General features: G+C 36.4%; 2 protein-coding genes across 16 annotated transcripts in view; one reads left to right on the forward strand and one right to left on the reverse strand.

The window, feature by feature from the left end:
• The first annotated feature begins 466 nt into the window (after window positions 1-466).
• On the forward strand, window positions 467-5,584 carry LOC306864203 (coiled-coil domain-containing protein 83-like). 2 transcript variants are annotated; one of them, XM_079408026.1, is made up of 10 exons: window positions 467-496; window positions 604-682; window positions 756-840; window positions 958-1,126; window positions 2,429-2,596; window positions 3,011-3,102; window positions 3,183-3,251; window positions 3,347-3,533; window positions 4,567-4,709; window positions 5,095-5,584. In XM_079408026.1, the coding sequence occupies exons 2-10, from the start codon at window positions 630-632 to the stop codon at window positions 5,344-5,346; spliced, it is 1,218 nt and encodes a 405-aa protein (XP_079264152.1). In that variant the 5' UTR covers window positions 467-496; window positions 604-629; the 3' UTR covers window positions 5,347-5,584. The 2 variants fall into 2 exon arrangements, with proteins under 2 accessions (XP_079264152.1, XP_079264153.1); XM_079408027.1 differs by having other exon boundaries at window positions 763-840.
• LOC306864202 (phosphatidylinositol-binding clathrin assembly protein-like) overlaps window positions 5,580-18,108 on the reverse strand; it is a 49,584-nt gene continuing 37,055 nt past the window's right edge. For 7 of the 14 annotated variants that reach the window (XM_079408012.1, XM_079408020.1, XM_079408014.1 and 4 more), the window contains 6 exons: window positions 16,785-16,815; window positions 16,593-16,692; window positions 12,803-12,826; window positions 10,977-11,036; window positions 9,345-9,449; window positions 5,580-6,941 (listed from right to left, as the gene is read on the reverse strand). In XM_079408012.1, coding sequence (XP_079264138.1) covers window positions 6,927-6,941; window positions 9,345-9,449; window positions 10,977-11,036; window positions 12,803-12,826; window positions 16,593-16,692; window positions 16,785-16,815 — 335 coding nt within the window. In that variant the 3' untranslated portion in view covers window positions 5,580-6,926. The remainder of the gene's footprint in view (window positions 6,942-9,344; window positions 9,450-10,976; window positions 11,037-12,802; window positions 12,827-16,592; window positions 16,693-16,784; window positions 16,816-18,108) is intronic. The other 7 variants (XM_079408017.1, XM_079408016.1, XM_079408015.1 and 4 more) reach the window with 1 other exon arrangement.

Genomic DNA, 18,108 nt, shown 5'->3' on the forward strand with positions numbered 1-18,108 from the left:
CACATTAATATGCAAATTATATACACTGTATGCAACATTGTGTTTAATGGGAAAACCAGTTTATGGAGATTTTACACATATTGAATAAAGCAAAATGGTATATGAAATCATTCTGTCATATCTTTTGTAACATAGTTGAGAATCATCCTTATACAAAGTTTGATATAAAAAAAATCCTGAAACCTAAAAATTCTCTACAGAGGACATAGCATATAACATGAACAAAATATCATTTTTCAAAAATGTTATTTTTCTTTTTTTCTTATGCTCTAAACAATGTAATGACATGAAAAAAATACTAAATTCACAAAGTTTTTTTTTTCTGAGGATATGAAATGTTTCATACCGTTCAGAATACAATTATAAACGTACGGCGCTAATTGGCGCCCCCTGCTGACCGAGTTCACAGCGGCAGTTAGTTTCCTTAACAACGTGTAAACATATCCGGAAAATTAAAAATAAATTCGTAGAATAAAAAAGAAAACACAGCTCACAGGTAGGCTTATATTGTTTGCTTTCTCGCCCCCACAGATTACTATCTTAACACAGTCTCTTTGAAAGTTTAATAAATGCTGTTGTTTTTGTTTATTTTTCATATTAAAGATGATCATTTCCTGGCATAAGAGAAAATGAGCAAGACATTAGACACAGCATCTCTGTCAGAGGCCTTCATACAGTTCCAGTTAGTACGGTTCTTAATATAGTCTGTCCTCGCTGCTTTGCCTATTCTTGTGAGTGATCTTTATTTCTAATAGAATTCAGGTCGAAAGGGAAGAGATTCAAGATTTTGAGGACGAAATATGCCAACTAGAAGATAAGAAGAAAAAACTGATGACGCTGGTAAGTGCCAACATTATGTTTGTGAAGATGATGAGAGTGGGGGTCTGATTCTGGCAGGTCACATTGAACCCCTACTGAATGATGAAGGAAGAAGACTAAATTCAAATGTGTCTGTAGCAGGAGCATCTGAGAGAAGAGCATAGAGGTCATGTGCGTGAACTGCAGAAAAAGATGAAGGAGCAGGAGAGGAACCTGGAGCAAAGGCAGCGAGAAGATGAAGAGCTGGTGGAGTGCACGGCTCGAGAGAATCTGGAGCTAAAACACAAGCAAGAGAAAGAACTAGAAGGTACTTGAGTGACAACAATGTTTTGAGGGAACAGTTCGCTCAAAAAAATGACTGTCATCATTTACTCACACTCATGTTCTAACCTTCTGTTACAATAAATGGGGACTGAATCTTTCAAGTTTGAAAAATTATAATAAAAATACCATAAATTAATATAAAATAGTGCTGTCAAACGATTAATCGCATCCAAAATAAAAGTTATGTACACAATATATCAGTGTTTATTTATTATATATAAATAAATACAAACACATACATGAATATATTTAAGAAAAATATGTTATGTTTATATATTAAATATATTTATATATAAAATATAATGATATAAATTTATAAAAATATTAACCTGTAAATATTTTCAAAATATATACTGTGTGTGTATTTATAAATACATAATAAATAAACACAGTACACATACATATATTATGTAAAAAAACTTTTAATTTGGATGCGATTAATCGCGAACAATTCCATATGACTCATACGCTATATTCAGCATATTCTAAAGCCATATTTCAGGAGTGGATTCATGTACTCAGACAGTAGTATGCCTTATTAATAAAACATACTGTTTAGAAGCATACAGATACATTTTAATATCACTGTCTAACTTAATAATGGTAAGTCTGAGTGAACAGCAGCGCTAATTGTCTCATGAACATGCAGTCCTGAGAAGACCAGGATTTTTTTGGTTAAATAATAAATGAAATTTAGTTTTTTTTCTTCCACCAAACCCCATTACATACACCCAGGAAACTGAGCAAACATTCAGTGATACTTCTGTCTTTAAAAAAAATTATAAAAATAAAAACTTTATGCGGTTCAGTTTCCACTACATTATATAGAAAGAGCACAAGTTGTATTTTTATTCTTTTTTTTATGGTCCTAAAAAGAAAGAAGTGTACATGGCACAACACCACCAGGGTGAGTAAATGATCATTTAATTAGAATTTTTGGCAGAACTAACCCTTTAGGCATTTTACAACGTTCCCACTTTTCAAGCTTCAAAAAAGATGCAAAATACCATAAAAGAACATTACACAATTAAATATGACTTGTGAGCTATATTCCTAATCACACCTAAAGCCATGTATGATAGCTTTGTGTTAGGGTGTTCATGAAAATCAGATCAAGAGTCAGATCTGCATTCAAAGCCACAGCTACAGAAAACTTGCAATGTAGCCCACAACATGTACAGTCACTTATGGACTTGTTTTATGGTTATATGTGATACATAAATCACAAAAGTACGTTGCTGTGCCTTAGTGAGGTTTTTAAAAAGTGTTTGTGTGGTTTATACAGAGCTGCGCTGTAAGCTTGCAAGGCTGCAGGTGCAAGTGAAGGAACTGCAGGAAGAACAGCAGGTATGGCTACAGTATAAGAATGAGGGCAGCATTAAAGACCAGCAAAAGACACAGAAACTGGAAAAAGATATTGCCTTAACACAAAGGACTTTTCAGGAGATATCAGGTGTGTGTTTCCCCTCTTCTACTTCACTCAGAACACAAATATTCATTATGTTTAAATATAAAATACAGTTGTATATACAGTTGTGGTCTTAAGTTTACAGTAATCTTGCAGAATGCTAATAATAATTAAAAAAAAGCTTTTTTTTTTATTAATCACTACCCTAAATATGCTTTTTACATACAGCCTACATGACAAATAAATATATGAATTTAGTTAAAAAAAAAAGAAAAAGAAATCGGATGAGTTCATAAAAATTTCTGTTAATATGTGAAACAGCTTATTCAGGACAGTACTACTAAAAAATAAATATTCTTTTTAAAACGAATATTAGCATTAAGCAGATTCTTCAAGTATATGTTAACTTAAGACAACAGAATTATGTTTAAATGTAATAATTTAATATAAAAAATCCAGAATATTTTCAGAGATCTCTGGTTGCAGCCATCAATGAAACTGAGCACAAAATAGCACAGATTTTAAAGGATGGAATTCAGCTTGCCTTCGAGGTACTGTGGACACCTTATTATTGTCTGAATTGTGAATATTACGTCTGTTCTGTGGTACTGAAATGGTCTTTATGTTTCAGAGAGCAAATGAAAACCTTGATAACATGAGTAAACTAGAGATTAAAGAAATGCATTGGCTGAAAAAACAGGTGTGGTCACGTTATAGGTTCTATTTTACATGCATCTATTTGTACAAAGATTACAGATGCAAAGATTACACAATGCTGCTAATCATCCATATCAGGTTCCCCTATATAACGAGAAGGTCGCAGTGTTGGAATCCACTGTCCATAAGTTAGAAGAAGAGATCTTGGATCTTGTTTCCCTCAGCCCAGGCAATGAGTTTCTTGCACAATCTGCTAGCCTTGGGTCCCACGACACCCACAATATGGACAGGAACATAATGAAAATAAGGCCTGAGGAAACATCAGGTAATCCAAACATCCCTAATAATAGCAGTGTTCGGTCTAAGAATAAAAAAGGCTTAACTGAACACATGGTGTTTTAGAATTATTTTGCATTGACATTTTATAACCAATAGATGGCACCATAACAGTAGACATACTGAAATCCCTCAATGATGGTTGCTCGGCTAGTGCTGCACCCTTAAATTCAAGAGTGGAGGAAATTCTAGGTCTGTTATTTCTAATATTTGGATAGTAATATTTTTTAAATTATTAGCAAAATATGTGTTCACTTTTATTTGTAAGCCAAATATGTTGAAAACGCAAAACATGTATCTTATCACATTCTGTCAGAATTACATGACTCACAAAACTCAGTTTGACAGATTCTCCTGAAATGTACTGGATTTTATCCGCAAAATTTTGCAGAGCAACAGTAAATGTAACCGTACCTTTATTTTATTTGGCTATTCTAAAAGCTCATAGGAAATACTCTAACCCCCGGTTTCACAGACAAGGCTTAAGCCAAGTTCCAGACTAAAATGTAATTCTGAGCTTTTTCAACTGAAAGAAATTAGCACTAACTTATCTTAAAGTATATCAGTGCCTTTGTTTTGTCTCAAGATGCACACCAGTGATGTTTTTTCAAAGGCATGTTCATTTTTTTTTTTTTTTTTTTTTTAACTATGGCCTAATCCTGGTTTAATCTAAATCCTTTCAGTGAAACTGGGTCTAAATGATACAATGCTAATTTTCTTCTGATTTTCAAGACTACAAACTGACTAGCTCTGATTAATTACCATTAACTCGGTGACCCCGAATGCTACCACGGTCACTGTTCAGCCCTCACTAAATGGCTCCTAAAGTAGCGGAAGTCTTGTCATTATAGACACATTCCATTACAGGGCAGCTGTGTTTTCATTACCGCTCAAAACTTCATGTCCTCAGCAGTTTAAACTTAGTGGCCTCTGAGTGCAGCAGCTAACAGCTACACATACTACATTGACGTTGGCCATCAAATACCTGTCATTAATCGCCCATAATGCCTATTCCTTTCCAGAGCTGGTCGACAGACCCCAGTATCCCCTCCAGCCATTAAGAGAAGTCGAAGGGGCTCTAAAGAAACGCAATGTGACCACCTCTGGTAGTACAACAACTTCCACCCCACCTGACTTCAGCGAGAGCCGTCAGACTGATTTCACGGTAAGTACAATGTTAGCTGTGTTTACCCCACCTAGTCAAATTAAGGGTGAAGATGGCATCAATAAACGATCATTAATTTTTGATAAGAATGCACGACTAATGACACACCACCTCAGAAGAGCCCTTTGTGCTTATGTTTGAGATATTATAAGGCAAAATACCCAGAGAGGATCTCTGCCAAAGGCAGCAAATCTTGAAAAGGCTCTCTCAGTGACACATAGCAAGATAAGGTCTGTGGAAAAAGAGCGTCTGTGATTTTCCCACTGCCTTTTCCAGGCATCATGGGCTAGAATATAGATGAAACAAGCAGGGATGGGGAACAGTCACTGCCCTTGTTAGTGAAGCCAAGCTGGAACCCGCTTTAACGCGCTGTGTTTGTGTGAAGGGGTTGACACATCTGGGCTCACTGGAGCAGAAGCTGCTGTGGGTGATAGGTAAAGCATACCCCCTGCACCCACCGCCAAACAACCTTGCGGATATGGGCGAGGAGATGACCTTTGACCTGATGCAATCTGAAAGGTGGCCAGTTACAACAGAGATCATCCATAGAAAGTTTAAACAGTCAAGTTCACAGTCTGGGGAAGCTGATGAATCTGTAAGTGACACATGTGAAATTCAGCAGTTGGATAAAAATTGAAACCATAAATGGCGAATAATTCCCATACACTCAAAATAATAAATTATACTGCATGTATAATTCTGTAAACAACAACTGTGAAATTCAGCCGCTGTTGGATAATTTAAACAAAATTTATGCACTCCAAAAATAAAGAAATAAATCATTTATATTAAAATAAGTAATACATTGTATGTATATGATATAAATATGATTATACACACAAACACAACAAATAAACAAACACGCTAGTTCTGTGGAAGCTGCACTTTATTTGAAAATCACCCAAATTCCGCTTCATTTTTTTTTGTCATATAAACAAAATATAATCTGCAGGGATGATGCAGTAAATATGCTCAATGTATAGAATCGCCCTCATATTCGGACCACCCTTTGTGTACTTCCCTATTGGACAGGGCCTGTTTTATGTACACGGGGCACTGATCAACAGCGCTCCCTTTCGTCACGCTACTGGACCTACAGCTAGACACTACCGACAGCAACCTATGTTTCTCGCTCACATTCACACACACTCACACCCACAAACACACACGCAACTGTTCTCCTCCCGGATGGCCCGAAAACAAAGGCGACTCTACACATTCAGGTTGAAAAGGCAGCCATATAACTGTCAAATGTAAAATAATGACATGCCAAGCAGAAAGCAATACAGATCTTCCCCAAATGCAATGTTGCTGAATCACAAATGTAGTGCTTTGCTAAATGCGCCCTCACAAAAACCCACCCACCTCCCCGGGGCACAGAACTGACTTTGTGGCATAACGATTTGAATATCTGATCCTATGTCCGTTACGAATGGAGGGGGATGAGTGTTCGAGCTACAAAGAAATTGCACTAGACATACAACTGCTTCTGAGAATACTTAGTGCTGTATCAGTCAGTTTATAGGTGTCCATTTCCCCTCATTTTTATATTATATATTTTTTTCATAATTCAGTCACTCAAAATTCGAATTACACAACCAATCATACCCATATGAACGCATAAATTGAAACACCTCCCGTAAGGAAGAGTTCAAAAGAAAAAAAAAGGTCCTCAGTGGATAAATCATAAATAAATACAGACAATACACAAGGAATGTCTACTGCAAATGTCATAACATAAAAAAAAGTAGAAATCATAGTAGAAACCGATGTTAGAATTTCTAATTGGTGATGGTTAAATCAGGTAATGCTTGATTGGTGATCGGATAAAGACAGAACTCCACCCAAATCCCTCCCTGATCCCTCCTTTCGCATTCCATGGGAAAAAAGTGAAGCTGTGTTTGTGTGAAAACCCACCACATTCCAGCACTCATGCTCTCTCAACACCCATGTGTTACGTTATAGACGGTACAATTACTTTTACCGTGACAAATTACAAAATGAGCGCTGTGTCCTCTATCTCTGGGCAACAGAGTCTTACCCCTCCCAACCCCACCCATCGTATCTTGTAAAGCCCCTCCCACCCCTCCCGCTCATTCCTGTACAGGTTTGTACTGGGGCAGAACTCTCTGTGAAGAATCGAATAGCCAACTGGAGAGAGATTAAAGGTTTGAGATTTGCCGCGTAATTCATTCTTGGGAAGCGTCGACCCTCCATCTACATGAACTGCATCTGGAATCAGAGAAATGCACATTTACTGATACCGTCAAGTTTAAAATTTTACGTTTTTGTATATTTGACACATTGTGATGAATGTAAACATTATGACATTTTATACCAAGTCCAGGACAGTAAGTTTGAACTTTTTTTGATGATTGACTGACCATCGTAATGTCTCTAAATGAACTGAATATGCAAATGTTTCCAGTAAAGCAGCCAATAAATGATGAGATGAATTTATGAAGCTGCAACTCAGGATATCCTACTACGAAAAGAATTAAAACTTAAAGGGGTCATGTCACTTTTTCACAAGTTTTATTTGTACCAAAACCTTTACTAATGCGTGTACTTTACAGACTTTTCTAAACCACAGATGCTCTGTACACTCAGCTCACACTGTCCTGTGTCATTGATTCACAGTTGGAAAACAAACAGAAGACTAAACAACACACTACTGAAGGCCACAACAACACTAGGCGCTTGCGTCGAATGCTTGCATGATAAGGTTAAGAGACATTTGTAGCTCTCATAACTTAGAGGGAGTATTAGCGCAGACACTAGACAAGGATGAAACTTTTTAACGCACCTGTCAAAACTTACATTTACCCTTCACATGTGAAATGAGCAAAAGCCCTCAATGTCATGCAAGACCCAACAGCGATCATACTGCCCAAGACTATTTTTTTTTTTTTTTTACACATTGCTCTTTGGTTAGCAAGCTAAAAGCTTAGCCTACAAACTTTGCATAGTAATAACTGTTACAAAAACGTTAGTGAGAAGCAAAAATCAGCCTCTTTGCATTATATTCTGACAGATTCATAAAAATCCATGCTGACGTGTCACGTCACATTTAATGATTTGACTAGAATAAAATTATCAGGGTTAAAATGAATCCTGCAGAAGAATTCACAGTGACAGTGCTTCACAACTAGACAGTTAAAACTTTCAAAACGTCCTTCATTATTATACATTTTGGTGGAATAACAGCATATATTCAGCTTTCTCCTTAATATTTCACTGTGACTGGATGGTCCAAGTTGTAGAAGTTTGAAAGGATTCATTTTAGCTGCTTAGCTTTGATAAATACAGTTTTTGGACTGGGAGGAAGTTTAAATATGGCATGAAATGAACATTTACCTTATCTACAACTGACTATTACAAGCTCACATTCAGTTCTTCTACCATCCAGTCCAACCCTGATTTTTTTTCAGTAATCCACGACAACACTCGGATGCATGTCATAATACAGGAAAAAAGATCTGTTGCTACTTCCATTACATCGTGACTTCAAAAGATTTGATTCCACATGATACGACCCCTTTAAATCATAAGGAAAAACAGAACAAGACCATGCATGACTGGTTGATGAATTTCAAGAGATTGGCTCTACTGAAGCGGAAATGTTACAAATCACATTATACTGATGTACATAGAAAACATTAGTATTGCAGCACATGGAGAAAAACAGGGGTAAGTTTTTGCAATAGGAACACACAAACACTGTTATAAAGCAAGAAACACCTGTCGATCAATCACACACACACACACACACACACACACAGCAGACATGCTGTACCTAAAGACGCTCTAAAGGAAATCCTTCAGAGACAGCTGTGCAAAAGGGTCCTGTCCCGGAGCTTTGAGAGAACTTGAACTGGAAGGACTAGAGGCTGTAGAGAGCTAGTTCAGAAAGAACGAGAGAGATTGAAGGGGTCCGAGGACAGCCAGGAAACACTCAGACACACACACGAGAGGACAATTCAGAGCCAGACAGGCTAGAGAATAACAGAGAGGTTCAAGAAAAAGAGAGCCACTAAAGTCCTTCTCGTTCTATAAGGCTGCGGGATGGTACCAATTTCCTGCGCTACCACTACTGCAGAAATGAAGCAGGGGTGGCACGATATGTATTTCGAGCTGAGAATTTGGTGCAGTGTGGAATACATATCCTTCCCCAGAGATGTGTGAAGGCCACAATGCTAGCTTTCTTATTCAGAACTGCGCTGCGATGGAACATGAAGGGTGAACAAACTAGAGCGCATTCTGAACAGAGCCGCTTCTCGAATAGAGCGTGATCAGTCAGGGTTGAGTGGATGGCTCTATTACAAGAAGAATCATGGGGCTGGATCAATGCAAAAACACTTATCAAAAAGCAGAGACCTATGGATGCTACTGTGCTCTGAATAGGACTAATTTGATTGGATTAAGGTGTGGTCACATTAGCAGAATTTTGCAGACCAAAAAGAACCAGAAATCACTCAGAAACAGTCAACTTTCTGTTGGTCAATGCAAAATGGTTAAAAATAACTAGATTTAGTCTGTGAACATTTGCCAAACATGTGACCAGACCTTAAGACTTCTAAATTTGATTGTTTGAGGGTCAATTGATTTGTAACCTCATTGTGTGTGAGATCATACCTGTGCCCCTGAGACTGGGCCAAAGGGATTGGCCGGCCGCATCACAGGCTGAGTGTACATCATGGTGGACTGGGTCATCATGGACATGGAGCCCATTTGAGGGGACTAGAAAGGAATAAAACCATAGTTAAAAGGAATAAAGAAACCAAGTGAGTAATGCATAAAATGCTTGTCACGGCTGTTTGGGACATAGCGTTTGGACCTGGAACTTTAAATACCAAAGGCTTACGAAGTTCCCCTGTTGACATCATATTTTGTTTGACAGTACCAAAACTCAGCCAAGAGGAATGAAACCAAAAAGAAAAGGGAGAGACGCAATAACAACAATCTACCGGAGACCGCAACAACATCAATAGATGGCAGTGTTGACAAGCGCTTATGTGAGGGAATTATGAGATATCCTCAATTCTAACGTTAGTTTAAACAAGTTTAAAGACAGTGTTATCAGTCATAACTTCTGGTAAGAAATAGCGGTGACACTGGACGAAGATTTTTATCAAAGCAGGAAGTATAGTTTGAAAATCTGCATGTTTGGCTGTAACATAACTCATAAGCTCAGCCGCTTCAGACAAGCCTGCCAGCGCTTCAATGGACAAAACCACACACAATGATGTAAAAATACGTGGTTTTGGTGAGTTACCTCATAAACACAGTCTTAAATCAGTTATACAATCCTAAATTACCGTAAAGTGTCGGGAGAAAATTAGATGCGTGTCATCCGCGTCATGTGCAACAGCGCTTTTAATGTGAAACCTGCTGCTGTCTGTGATTGATCAAAGAACTAAAGAAAAAGAGAAATCACTTGACCGCTCTGCTTGCTGATTAACTTTTGTAGCTTGAATAAAGAATAATCAATATAGCTTATGCATTTATTAAATAGTTTGTGAAGATTGTTTTAGGTTCACTTATAAAAAGTTATATTTTTCAAAGCCTATTAAAATGTTAAAAATATAATTGAAATGCTATGATGTTACTGTAATATTAAATGGCTAAAATTAAAGGAAAAAATGGATTTAATAGAGACAACAACAGTAACATTATTTGTATCAATGATACTTCTTTAATAATAGGCTAGTAAAAAGATGCCATTAAATGCATATTGAAAATGTACCATCTTTATGTTGCTTCTATATTAATAGAAGCATTTAAATTTATGCATTTAAATTTATTTCCAATTTTATAGCACCCCCCCCAGAAAAAGATTGGGATGGCCCCCCACCCCCTTCAAATGTTCAATTAGATAATCCGGCCCTCAAATGAAGTTAATTGAATAGCCCTGCCCTAGACCATCCAGTCTTACACTAGGGGAAAAAAGGTATTTCAAGAACATGCAAAACACACTACCTGATGCCCATTTTTTTTCTTCTCTTTTTCTTAAAGCTAAGGGAGGAGAAATCAATGTAGCCATCCCTGTTAGTGTGATGAATAAAAAAAAAAGTCTCTAATGTTGCCCTAAGCTCAATGAAGAGGTGCTTCGGACTCTAGAGATCCTTTCACAGTGTTCCGCACACCCACACTGCTCCGGTGTGGACTGACAGCATGACTGCAGTCTCTGAATATAAAGGAGTTGAAAAGCTAATACTTCTGACACTGATGGAGTGAGTAATGCACAAATCCCCAGTTTGTACGTACCATTGCGTATCCCATCATTCCTGTGGGCGTCGTGGCAGGGAAGGCCATGACAGAAGGAGCCTAGGAGGACACGTTCGCCATTAGTACAGAAATACCACAGGTAAAACATCAGCTTTTTTTAAGCATGAAAGGACGTTTCTTCTGAACACCTTAAGTGAGAAATTTCCACTCGAGCAGCCATGAGATCACAACCACCCTAGACATGCCATTTCAGTTTCCACGTTTACACACAGTGAACAAAGGCAACTTTGTGGACTAGCAGAACGCTTTTTTAAAATTAATTTACAAAAGATACTTGAGTCTTTTAGTTTTTTTCTCTTCATGGAGAGCAGCTCACATCTGGGAAACATTAGAGATGTACACACATTACACACTCCAACCAGAGCATCAAAACAGGAATATAGGCAAGGAGATAAAGAGGAAGAGAGTGAGAAACACTGTGTGTGTCCTCTTTGAAGGCAGAGTGATTAGTTGCAGGTGCAGGGCTCTGGTGGAAGAGAGAAGCTCTTTGTGAAGAAGCTGTGAGATTCTCAGTAAGGCCTTCGGTAGCCACAAACATACTTTTATTTACACTTGTGCACCATTGAAATGTGTGACACACTCTGAATAGCCTCCTAAATTCAGAGTGATTGTGACCAAATGACTAATAAATTGTAAAACAAATTATGGAACATGAACTGAGGACATTTACCCATTAACTACGACAAGTTTGATGTAACAACACTCCTTGTCTTGGTATTTAGGCTATAACTGTGATTGATAAAATTAATATGATTTTTAATTGTTTAAATAAATGCTATTCTTTTGTCAATTCATCAAGAAATCCAGGAAAAAAAAATTAGCAGCATAATTGTTTTCAATATTAACAATAAAGCAGCAAATCAGCACATTAGAATGATTTCTGAAGGGTCATGTGACACTGAGTAATGATGCTGAAAATTCAGCTTTGAAATCACAGGAGAAAGTTACATTTTAAAATATATTTTATTTTAAATTATAATAATTTCTCATATTATTACTGGTTTTACTATATTATGACCAAAATTATGCAGCCTTTTTATAAATGCGCTGAACAGATTGTCCTTTTTGGAGCCATAATTATCCATTTTATAAAAAATATAATTCAATTAACAGCCTAACATATAAAACAACCTTGTGTGTTTTTCTGTGTACATCCCACTAAATCAGAACGGGCTGCAATGAATCTCAAGATGATGAAAGATAAATGTGTTTGCAGACTTTGAGGAATCTCATTAAGATACAAAAGGTAGCCTACTTCGTAAACTTGTCGCTTCTAAGCAAACAGCTCAGTCGTACAGTAATCTTCGGAGTAACAGCATCTACAGAAACGTTTGACAAGCACAAACAACTCTGCAGGAGTAAATATGACTAAATCATGCTGATGTACTGATCAATCCAGCTCAGCATACCCCGTTTAAGAAAGAAAGAACTGTCCAGTGGAAGTGTTTCCATCAGAATGTTTACCAAGGCATGACTCAAACTGTTTGATTACCTACTTTATTAGACTTTGCACATTGTCCGGTAAATCCTACGCTGGAAACACTAGCCCATTGATTCACACCAAAATGACTACAGTTGTTTGCTGATGGCGATAAACAAATGAAACCGATAAGAGGAAAGGGTAGAGAAGGAACAGAGCTGTCAGCCATGCCGAGATAACATCTGATTAGATCAGCTCATGGGTTTCAGTGCAATTTTTGGTCACTCAAACACACAAAGGTTATAAACTGCGACCAAAGCAAAGGCGGTGGGGTTAATAATCTCATGCGTTTCAGCGAATGGTTCAACTCAACGTTTTGACTTACGTATTGTGGGAAAAGCATGCCATTCTGTTTATCCCGTCGGACGAGAATGGTTATACAACGCAACAAACATAATTAGATGGCATACAACACAATAACATCTCACATTGTGAGCTCACACAAACACATTGTAAACAAAGACAAGACAGAACGCATTGCAGCTGTTTTTGAGAGTGGATTACAACTCTGTTCCAAATGCTAGTCCGCTGCCTACTTGGGTAAAGTTTTAAGAAAAGTAGGCAGCAAATCAAGTTGCTTAATAAAATACCTCATTTTGGTCAAAATAAAAGCAGAATTGCATATATTCAACCCCAGTGAAATAAGAAGTAAATAAAATTCAATTATAACTTAAATATAATTATATAAAAATATTTCATAAGCAAATAAATAAAATAAAAATCAAGATGTTGGGCAGAATTAAGGGAAATAATTATAGCAACAATTATTCAGTCCTGAAAAGTATTGCTAAAAAAACATTGAATATATACTATATAGCATAGGACAATCCCATTATACACTAATAATAATAATAATAATAATAATAATAACAACAAATGAATAAGTAAATTACATTTAATTTGAAATTAAATATAATAAATTATATTTAATTTGAAATTAAACAATTATCAACATCTTGATTGATTTTTGTTTTATTTGTTAATTTAATGGCAGAAACATTATGTAATTTATTATATTTAATTTAAAATTAAATAATAAATTACATAATTTTATATTTACATTTAATTTTATAATTACATATATTTTATTAGTAAACTAATTTACAAATTTAAGAAAAAAAAAAAAATCAATCAAGATTTTATTTTATTATTTAGTCCTGAATTGCATCACTCGAAAATAGTTCTAATTAAATTGACTATTTCATCCAATATTTGTGTAAAGTATTAACAGGGTTCATACACATTTTTACCAATAAATTTCCATGACTTTTGAGATAATATTCATGACCTAATGTTTCATTATTTTACAATAAGAATAAAAATCTGTTCAAATTTTCATAGCATATGTTAACTAAAATTAATGACTATTAATGCTACTTGTTTGCTTTCTTGTTTTAATGAGAACAAGCTGCAACTGCACCAGACGTTACTACACATAGAGAACATATCATCACTGAATCTTATCATTTATTTAACTCCGTTAGATGCAGGATCTGAATTTTGTTTTGGTAACTTCTTTCGCTACTGTTTACATTCACTTAAGAAAAAACGACAGTGCTTATTAGGGGTCGACCGATTATCGACATGGCTGATTATTGGCACCGATATTAAGCATTTTTATGATAATCGGCCATTTTCAAAACCGATGTGCCGATAAAATTATTTAATTTTGAAACGCGCTATTTGGCTCTGATGCAGCCTGTCGGAACTCACCACTCTGTGGCCTAGAGCAGTCTCCGCCCACCGCGCATCGGATTTGTTGAGAGTCAGGAGTCCGACCAATCAACGTGGGAGACTAAAGGCGCTCTCACACCGAAAGCACTTGCTAACTGGTGCTGCTTCATCACGCACCAGTTCTCTCTCAAAGGCAGCAGCAGACCTTGCACAAGTTGCAATAAATTACAATCCACTACACTGAAGTTGTAAAAACCTCAATATTATCTATTTATGGTTTCCGAGATGGGGGAAACGCAGGGGAAATCGCATAATCCAGTCATATAAATGGAATTTACTGTATAACGCGGAGTCAAGAAATTTGTCAAAGTTTGGATGAATTAATCAAAAGTAGGTCAGTACACTTAAATCGACTCACAATATGGACTATCTGTAAACATTAAGCTGCAAAAAGACTATTTAAATATGAATTCTGCATGTTTGGCGTGTCTCTGTATATGTGAAAGGCACAGACGCGCGGTTTTGACACACACACACACACACACACACTGAAGTGCGCGACGCTCGCGGTGTTTTCCGCATCTGCCATGTCACTAAATGAGGACATAAATACACAAACATCATCCCCAGAACTGCTCTGAGAGTTACTTCATGAGCATTTGACTGTTTCGTTTGAGTAAAACGATCGTCATATCATAAATACGCTACAGAAACTTAAGAGGTCCTCATGGCAACCCGTCAAAATAAAAGTTCGGTTTATTTACTAATGCTACTACAATTATTACAACTTTTGTTTAAAAGAACAATCACACAATACGCTATTTCTTACATGTTTTAATTTTAATAGTAAACACATTTGTTTGCCAAAAAATAGAGTTTAACTCTCATTTGATTAAAAGATAAATTAAATTAATGTTTTATGCCTTCATTTGCACTGCTCTGTAAATGAAAACTAAATGGAAATTACTGTCACATAGGCCAAGACTAAGATACTGTCACATAGGCCAAGATTAAGATACTGTCACATAGGTCAAGATTATGACGACGGAAATTGGGACATTTCAATAGGCTATTGAACCAAGTGAGCCTATAACAGGCTATTAGTGTTATAGTTTCATTAAAATAGTTGCGATCTTCTTCGCAACTTCTACAATGGAGCTATGAAGACAATTTAATTATTTACACTTATTATATACATTGCGCTTTTTAAATTAATCAACTGATGTGCATTAGATGATGAATAATTAATGAAGAATTATGAGAGGTTATGCTATTACACATACATTTCTAACATGTAAATTATTGAAGCCAAATGCTTACATTTCCCCAAGCTGTTTAGCTGTAGTATTTAGTATTCATAGGCTTAATCATGAAGCATGCAGTGGCCCCACTTTTAACTCTCTCTTTATATATTACCCTTATTGTAGATGGATGCATGGGGGAAGACAAGAGTAAGAAGTGCAACCAACACTAGGGAAGGCCGTTTTTGTCAGAGCCCTTGTTATTCTTAATTTTGACATTCATTTTCATTTTTACACCAGACATATATATCGGTTCAATATATCGGTTATCGGTCTACTTGGTCTGTAATAATCAGTATCGGCATCGGCCCTGAAAAACATATATCGGTCGACCCCTAATTCAGGACCTGATTAAACATAATTCTATTATAAAGAGTTGTGTGAAACGGATTTCCATGACTCTTCCAAAACTTTCAAAACTTTTCCAGGCCGGGAAATTGCTGTTTTAAAATTCCATGACTTTTCCAGGTTTTTCATGACCGTACAAACCCTGATTAAGCTGTTAGTTTAGCCACATGCTAACTCCAACGTATAATGGAATCAAATTCCAATTTGGAAAAGTGGAACAGAACGCCACTTGAAGTTGTACTTCCCACTCAGAAATTGTCAAACGATGTCTCGATGTCACAAGAGCATACCAGCACCAACGGAGATGTTCACAGACACGGTTAATGATAAACACAGATAAAGATGTAAATGAAACGCATCAATGACTCAAAGTTCCAAAAGCACATGATAATAAAGCAGGTTAAACAAATGTTTGCAGAGACAGGAGTGTAAAACAATGTAAACTATCCTATCTATTGATAACAGTACATATTCACAACAAATGTTAGCATTTTCCTAGCCATTTGTCTGTATACATCTTCCAAGCACCAGGATGCTACTTTGGACACATGAAATGGAGTTTTTGCTAATGTACAGCCTTTCAATTCAGTCACTTATGACGCAGTCTTAGAAAGTAGCTGCCAATCTAGATAGCAGACAGTGAGGTAAGCTCATTAGGGTTTGGAACAGAGCCCATATTTCAGAATCAATGGAGGAACTCCAGCTATTGACTGTCTATTGGTTTATGACAGTTGTTTCTAGAACAAGTCTCGTTTCATTTGAGTAAGAGAAAGCACATATTGTTGTCCTCACCATGGTGGCAGGGTTCCATGTTGTGGTCGGAGCCATCTTTGGTTGCCAGTTGGTTCCTCCAGTCAACTTCTTTTCACCGGGTTGACTCCAATGAATGTCACTGAAGAGGAGCAGAAGAAACAACCATGATCAAGTCACTGAATTTGAAGAGAAATATGAATTTGGATTGAGATGAGCGGCAAACGTTCATACTTCTTTGTTGTTCCATTTCCAATACCGAGATCTGGAAGAAAGAAAACCAGTGAGGACTATGCCAGCCATTGTGAAATGCTAAATTTACTTTTATAGCATCCTAAAATCAATAAATAAAACTAATTTTCCTGTTCCCGATTATAAGTACCAGAATACAGAGTAGGACTGCACAATTTGGAAAAATAAAATGTTGGCAACAAAAACGTCTGATTGTGATTTAAAAATAAGGTTTGCTATGCTTGTTTGCAGGGCTGCACAATCTGGCCAAAGAGGCAGGCCGCTGATGTTTGTGTTTTATTTTGATAAAGTACCAACTTTGGCAATGCTGGAACTGATGTGTTTTGTGTGTGCGCGCGCATGTATGACGCGATCACTTCAACTGTTTCAACTTTAAACACTTATCAACTTTAAACACTTATCGTCTTAATGCATCACATAAAGGTCTGCTTTTATTTCTGTACACTCACAATGAAAAGAAACCTTTTTTTTCCTTTCTGTGAACAAATTAATCGCGTCACAAAAATTAACTGAAACTCAGCATATATAGGCTATGTAACGTATCGCACTGTTTTTTCCCCTTGTTTATCTGTTAACTAAATCAAATATTTCAAGAATTTATTCCTGGTATGTATATATGTACTGCATATATAATGTAATATAATATTTAGTATTACTACTGTACTACTCTGTTCAAAATAAAATAAATGAAACCCAGCATAGATGTTTTTTTCCTGTTGTACCGAAATCGTATGGAACTGTGACCCCCGAACCGAGGTATGTACCGAACCGTGACATCTGTGTACTGTGCCACCCCTAATATATATATATACAGTGGAGGAAAAAATATTTGATCCTCTGCTGATTTTGTACATTTTCCCACTGACAGAGAAATGTTCAGTCTATTATTTTAATGGTAGGTTTATTTGAACAGTGAGAGACAGAACAACAAAAATAATCCATAAAAATGCATTTCAAGTTATAAATTGTAAGTATTTGATCCCCTATCGATCAGCAAGATTTCTGGCTCCCAGGTGTCTTTTATACTCTTAAAGGGAGTGCTCCTAATCTCAGGTTGTTACCTTTATAAAAGACAACCTGTCCACAGAAGCAATCAATCAATCAGATTCCAAACTCTCCACTAGGGCTGAACGATATGGACAAAATTTCATATCTCGATTTTCATGCCAGATATCTCGATATCGATACGATACGATATGACTACGGGTTCGGTGAAAACCAAGCATTTCTCAGAAAAATAAAAACATCATAATACAAAAAAATTTGGAAAGTGTAGTTTTATTTTTAAGAACTCACTGGTGGACGT

The sequence above is a fragment of the Barbus barbus genome, assembly GCF_936440315.1.
Source record: "Barbus barbus genome assembly, chromosome: 45".
In the NCBI taxonomy this organism is placed as follows: domain Eukaryota; kingdom Metazoa; phylum Chordata; class Actinopteri; order Cypriniformes; family Cyprinidae; genus Barbus; species Barbus barbus.

Coding starts and splice junctions, on each gene's coding strand:
- LOC306864203 (XM_079408026.1), top strand. CDS start 630: ATGAGCAAGACATTAGACACAGCATCTCTGTCAGAGGCCTTCATACAG. Junction 841..957: donor AGAAAAAACTGATGACGCTG/GTAAGTGCCAAC, acceptor ATGTGTCTGTAG/CAGGAGCATCTGAGAGAAGA. Junction 3,252..3,346: donor TGCATTGGCTGAAAAAACAG/GTGTGGTCACGT, acceptor CATCCATATCAG/GTTCCCCTATATAACGAGAA.